The following is a 6,631-nucleotide window of genomic DNA, read 5'->3' as shown; positions in this document are numbered from 1 at the left end:
TAAATAATGAATACTCGAATGTCAAACTATACTACCAAAGTACCAAGAGCTGCCGTAACATTATTGTGTCATAAATACAGTCATAAACAACTCATCTATACTATCATCATAATGATGACTTTATTTGGCTATGTCATATTTCCAACTTTTATAGTAAAACTAAAATATAAAAATAATAAACTAAATATTTGGACTTGAGTGACAAATAAATCTCTGGAAGGAACGACATTCGTAGAATATCGAGTTTGATCGAGTCCATTCCAACTGTTCCAGAAACTTAAGAAGACATGTCATTCAATTAAAAAAATTTCCAATGGATATGTTTTGGTTGTATTATTGGTTTAGAATTCTGGTTTATGGTTTAGTTTGATGGTTTTGTTGTTGCAAGGATCAGTTTTAGGGAAAGGATTTAGATGGGGACCATGGTTATCTGCCCGTACCATTTTGATTTTAAGATATAATAAAAAATTTATTTGTCCTTTTCAAAATAAATCTGTGTGAGTAAATTCTCTGCATTATGGTCAAGGATGGTAAAGACCGCGAAACTTCATACCACTTTTTGTTCCCTTTGCGCGCTTCTCCGCACCTTCCGTTTATTTGATTTTCTATAAACATTCACTTTTGATATATTAAAAAAAAAACACATATCTTAAGTTATTTTTTAATATAAATTTTTTGAAATAAATTCCATAACTTCTATATTTGTGTCAATTTCGTTTTTATCTGTTTTTTCTATTGAATTAACAGTGATTATTATGTCATATAGATGGCTATGTCGGTTGCACATTTCCAATCAAAGTTTTGAACAATTTCACATCCTTCACTTCAATCATTTTCATAGAAAAAAAAGAAAAAGACCAAAATCGAAATCAACAACTATCTAGGTTTTACATCTGAGTGTCAATTGTGAATGACGGAAAATAATAATAATAAGACCAAAAACGATGTGTGTGCCACATAAGAACACAACAACGACAAATAACGCTGCCTAGTTGCTGTTTCTGTTTCTGTTTTTTTTTCCGACTCGGTCCTTCGAACCCGAAAGACCCGTTCATACTACAAACCCAGTTTTAAGTTTCCACCCAAAATGGTTTCAATTGAGTTTACTTGAATTCAGTCTTCCATTATCAGACAAAACAGAACTCTCGCTTCATAAAACAAATTGGGATTTTATCATAATTCACACAATTTGAACTTTTTTTCCGATCAAACTACAGGTTAGGTTTCTTTTTTTTACCTCTTTATTATAATTAAACAACTTCTGCAAGCAATTCATCCCAAAAGGGAAAAGATAATTAGGTTTCTTTTTTAAAATTGACAATTGCTAGATTTAGAATAGGTTTGTTTCTGTCAGTGATGTTGCATAATTTGCACAATTATGATAGATTTATGATTTCGTTAGTTTAATAACATTTCTATTTTGGGGGCAGAATTGGAACTCCGATGATTCAACCTTAATTGAAGTTCATTAACCACTTGAGGTCGATCATTCCTTACTCTGAAGTTTGATTATACGACAGCAACAACCAAGCCTTATCGCAATAGGTTGGGTTCAAAATGATGCTATGATCTTCTATTATATATATGAAGTTTAATCATTTAGTTACTTAATTATCTGGTCTGCTGGTCTGTTCGTAATGATAAGTTTTTTCTGGTTTGTCAACAAATGTGAAAGAGGTAGAGGATAGAGTATTTTTTTGACGTGAAGTTGGTTTAATAATAAATCCCGGTGAATTCTCTCCTTCACTGATTAGCTTCAGAACCCTATCCAAACCCTAACCTATGTCTGAATCAATAGTGGCTCAAGAGTGCTGATCTGGCCCCTTGTTGTCGAGTGGCTTTTTGGTGATTCTGTGTGGTCTTGGTTCGCGGTTGGGGGGTTTGTTGCCAGAGCTCTCACTTGGTCAGTGTTGGTTGTTGATTTGCTGGTTCTTTAGCTGCTGGACTTTAACTTTTTCGGCTTGTTTTTTTGTTGTTGCTCTTGTTCTTGTAGTGCTGTTTTGTTGTTGTTGTTTTTGCTTCACTTTGTTTTGTTTCTTTGGTAGTTTTTTTGTTGGTGTTTGCTGGCCCGGTACTTCTTGTGCTTGTGGTCTTTTTGTGTACTCTTGCGCTCTTTTTGCCTTTTTATTAATATATTATTTGACCATTAAAAAGAAATGCAACTTTGTATTCACTTTTTGAATAATGAAGTGTTTGGAAAGTCGTCATCATCTATGACCTTCAATTTAGATGCTATGTTGTTTTTAAATAACATTATGGCTCTTAATTTCATTTGAATTTTGTGAAATTGCAGTGCGGTTTGAATCAGGTGGCAATGAATTGTTTTCCATTCAACATCTACTATGGAGAAAAGAAGGGTGATGATAAGGGCTTGCAGACACTATCGGGTCTGTCGAACAACTCTACTTATGGTGGGAGTGACATGAGAAGAACTGGCTCTGAATTAAATTCTCTAGATGCCTCATCAGGCAACAGCTCAGACTCCCTCAGGAGGAATGCGTTTCCGAATTTGTCCCAAAGACCTAGCAACCTTAGAGTATTTACTGTGTCTGAACTGAAATCAGCCACTAAGAATTTTGGTCGTTCTGTTATGCTTGGTGAGGGCGGATTTGGGTGTGTCTACAAGGGATTGATCAAGAGTTTAGATGACCCTCCTAGTAAAATTGAAGTTGCAGTTAAACAACTTGGTAAAAGAGGAATTCAGGCAAGGTTCTGCAGCTCTCTAAGTTTCTTTCTAAAAGTTATACAAATTTAGTTCTTTGACTCCATCGTGTACTTTTTGTGTTTAAATATCATAAAGCAGGCTATAATAAGCATAATGTTATAAAGCTTAATTAAATTGTCTCATGACTTATTTGTAGAGTCAATTAGAAATGAGAAACTTATGGATGCGTATCCTCCGTCACTTCAATTTTGCTACACCGGATAGGATTACTTTTTCCTCTGCATTACAATGTGTGTGACTTGCTTACTTACTTACTTTCCTTTTGGCTTATAGGGGCACAAAGAATGGGTCACTGAAGTGAATGTTCTAGGTATTGTTGAGCATCCCAATCTTGTGAAACTAGTGGGCTATTGTGCTGACGATGATGAAAGGGGAATCCAGCGGCTTTTGATATATCAATATATGCCCAATGGAAGCGTGGAACACCATTTATCCCCACGATCGGAAACTCCTCTCCCATGGAGTAGGAGACTGAAAATAGCCCAAGACGCTGCTCGCGGCTTAACATACCTGCACGAGGAAATGGATTTTCAGGTATAGAAACTCACCCCCATAAAGGAAGCTAGGAGGAGCTAAATTGAACTTTTTAATAGTAATTTATTTGCTATATAAAAATATTGCGCAGCTTGATATTGCTTTACTAACTGTTTGCGAGAGATATTTAGATAATTTTCAGAGATTTCAAATCTTCAAATATCCTTCTGGACGAGCAGTGGAATGCAAAGCTATCAGACTTTGGATTAGCAAGATTGGGACCATCTGACGGGTTAACTCATGTCTCAACAGCGGTATGATCATGTTTTTTCATCTTTCTAAATCTAAATATTTGATGAAAAAAAGGATTAATTTACCATGCCATAAAAAGTCTCAAATTGTTTCTATATTTTGTTTGAATGCTTTTATTTTAACGATGTTTGTATGGCGGTGTATAACGTATTCATCAGTTTGCAGGGACGGATCCAGAACTTTTAAGTAGTGGTGGCAAATTCATACGTAAATTTATTGCATTGAAAATATATTTTAGGCATAATTAGTCACCAAATCCCTTAACTTAATTTAATATTCCGCTCATTACCTAAAAAACGATACAAAGTAGTCCCTTAAAAACCATTTTGTTACTTGAAATGGTTCCCGCCGTTAGTTTTTTTTTTTGAGAAAAATGTTAAGTATTGAGACAGTAGGCAAATGGTAAAATGTTGACTCAGCAAATGTGTTATAAACGCTTTCTAGGGTTTAATCATCATGATATAGGAAGATGATGATTCAACCCTATAGGAAGATGATGATTCAACCCTAGAAGGCGTTTATAACACACTTACAGAATCAATATTTTACTATTTACCTACCTGTCATGTCACGTAGTCGTTTTTTTCCAGAAAAACTAAAGATAGAACCACTTTAGGTAACAAAAGGATTTTTAAGGAACTACTTTATAACGTTTTTGAGTTAAGGGACTAAAGCGAAACATTAAATTAAGGGACCAAAACACACCTATATCTTAATAAATTTTTATCTTTTACAAAATTTTACTTATGATTTTTAAAAACGTTCATAGGAAAAGACAACCTTTAAATACATAATTTTTTTGACCACACTAATGTTATAAAATATTATTAACTATTGTAATTTAAAAAAATTGTTGTCTTAAATAACATTCTATTCTATAAAATAACTTTCAATCCATTTGTCGGTATAGGTATATCCTAGTGAGGTATGTGTTGTATTTTAGAAGAAAGTGGGGGCATCTACCTCCAATGTCTTGTTAATAGATCCTTCCCTGTCAGGTTGTAGGAACAATGGGCTATGCTGCTCCTGAATATATTCAAACAGGACGACTCACTTCAAAGATTGATGTATGGAGCTACGGTGTATTCCTTTATGAACTCATTACTGGCAGGCGTCCATTAGATCGAAATCGCCCCAAGGGTGAGCAGAAGTTGTTGGACTGGATAAGACCATACCTTTCAGATGTGAAGAAATTTCAAATAATATTGGATCCAAGACTTGAGAGGAAACACTTCTCAAAGTCAGCCCAAAAACTTGCTTTAGTAGCTAACAGATGCTTGGTCAGAAACCCAAAGAATCGCCCGAAGATGAGCGAAGTATTAGAAATGGTTAATCAGATTGTGGAGTCTTCGGCAAGTACTATTCCACAACCATCCATGAATAGCGTAGCCTCAGCCGATGATTCTCAAAACACTGAAATCAAGAACAAGAAGAGGATCATGGATCCAAAACCAGATTGTAATTGGTTTAGGTCGTGGAGACCAAAGCTTTTAAGAACATGCTGATTGTTACAGATTTAAATGAATCAGAGCTATGAATTGCATGCAGAGTTTCTTTTATACAAAAGTTATCCATCTATAATTACCATATATGTAGCAAAGACACATCATATTGAAGACTAACCTCTTCTCCCCTAACAACGTATAGAAACTGCATGTGGTTCTTGCCGTTGCATCCTGCATGTCAAACTGTTTTAACATAGAGGTTGGATTTCTGTGATATGCTCGCCAAGTTGATGAGCCTATTGCATCTGGTTGAGTTGTAGTTATGCACATTGCATTTTCAGTCCTCACATATAGAGATCCTTAATATTTTGCGAGGTCTTGCATAAAATGTACAAAGATTAAGATTAATATGTTTTTATACATGTTTATTTACATTCTGAAGTGTTGGCTGGCTAATGAGTATAAAATCTTGTGTGTTGTATCCAAAACATTTTTATTCAGCCTTAGTTTTATTTTACAAATCAGTTTTTGCTGTATATATGCACTTGATATAATTAATTAAATTTGCCCCAAAAACAGAGGTGTATATGGCTCTCTCTCACTACCTTAAGCTGAGCTTCATTGTATGATTCATAATTTCATATTGAATAAAGGAGATTCAATGACTCATATTTATAGGCTACTAAAGTGATGCCATAACAGAATTACAGGAAAATAAAACCAACCAACAAACTGTATTATTCAGTTTTCTTACACCTTTCCCTGTTATACTCTTGAAATAAACATATTTCATCTTTACTATATCTGGTTTATAAGGATGAATCCGATTTCATGTAATTGGAGGAAGATGCTTCCACTAGCTTAAATTTTTTGTTACTAAATACTGAATAAGTGTGACTGTCTTACTAAAAGTTTAGTGTTGCTTCCCCTAAAATATGTTAAATAATTTTATTTGTCAAAAATCGAATGCACAATAGTAAAAAATACATTTTGTTCACAAAAAAAAAAAATTAATAATGTTAAGAGTAGGTAATATAGTTTCAACATATTTAGATAAATAAATAGTTGGAAAATAATTTTAGTAACAAAAAAAAAAATTTGAAGTCTAATGGTATGTTTATTGTTTGAGATTCGGAATGATTGACTTTGGGGAGGAAATTGTCTTTTAACTTTTTCTCTCTGTCTCTTTCTAATAACACACCCTACTCTAACTTCTTTTCCTATCTTTTTAAGTGTTTAGTATAAAGAAGTAGCAAAGTAGCATATAAAGCTAGTTAGGAGCGGTCTATAACTAACTCAACTATCTTGTAAGTGTTGTAAATAACTTTAAGAATAACTAGTAGGAAACCCGTGCTATCGCACGGGTCTGGTCGAGGATTCACATACATGTATCTAAATATCACTTGTAAAGTTCTTTTATATAAATCAATCATATATTTAACCAAAATGCAAACAAATTTTAGTCAATGTTAATTCCAAAAACATAATAGTTAATAATGAAAGAGCTAATAATACATCAATTTTTTTAGCTCTTTAAGTAAAAACAATAAACATCTGGATTCATATTACACGTATCAATGACTAAATTATTAAATATGACATCATATTTTCAGTGAGATAACATTAATATATTTATAACTTATAATCATTTATCAAAATTTAATTGATGTGTTTG

At 33.4% G+C, this 6,631-nt stretch overlaps 1 protein-coding gene across 3 annotated transcripts; it reads left to right on the top strand.

Moving 5' to 3' along the window:
* Positions 1 to 797: 797 nt before the first annotated feature.
* On the top strand, positions 798 to 5,095 carry LOC131653220 (serine/threonine-protein kinase PCRK1-like). 3 transcript variants are annotated; one of them, XM_058923304.1, is made up of 6 exons: positions 800 to 1,217; positions 1,431 to 1,545; positions 2,294 to 2,704; positions 2,999 to 3,259; positions 3,391 to 3,513; positions 4,510 to 5,095. In XM_058923304.1, exons 3-6 carry the CDS (start codon positions 2,315 to 2,317, stop codon positions 5,014 to 5,016), a joined length of 1,281 nt encoding a protein of 426 aa, XP_058779287.1. In that variant the 5' UTR covers positions 800 to 1,217; positions 1,431 to 1,545; positions 2,294 to 2,314; the 3' UTR covers positions 5,017 to 5,095. The 3 variants fall into 3 exon arrangements, with proteins under 3 accessions (XP_058779288.1, XP_058779287.1, XP_058779289.1); XM_058923305.1 differs by lacking the exon at positions 1,431 to 1,545 and having other exon boundaries at positions 798 to 1,217; XM_058923306.1 differs by lacking the exons at positions 800 to 1,217; positions 1,431 to 1,545 and having other exon boundaries at positions 4,495 to 5,095.
* Positions 5,096 to 6,631: the final 1,536 nt, after the last annotated feature.

Source organism: Vicia villosa, linkage group LG2 (genome assembly GCF_029867415.1).
Source record: "Vicia villosa cultivar HV-30 ecotype Madison, WI linkage group LG2, Vvil1.0, whole genome shotgun sequence".
NCBI lineage: Eukaryota > Viridiplantae > Streptophyta > Magnoliopsida > Fabales > Fabaceae > Vicia > Vicia villosa.
The sequence above is the reverse complement of the archived record's forward strand: the minus strand, read 5'-3'. Positions and strand labels throughout refer to the sequence as shown.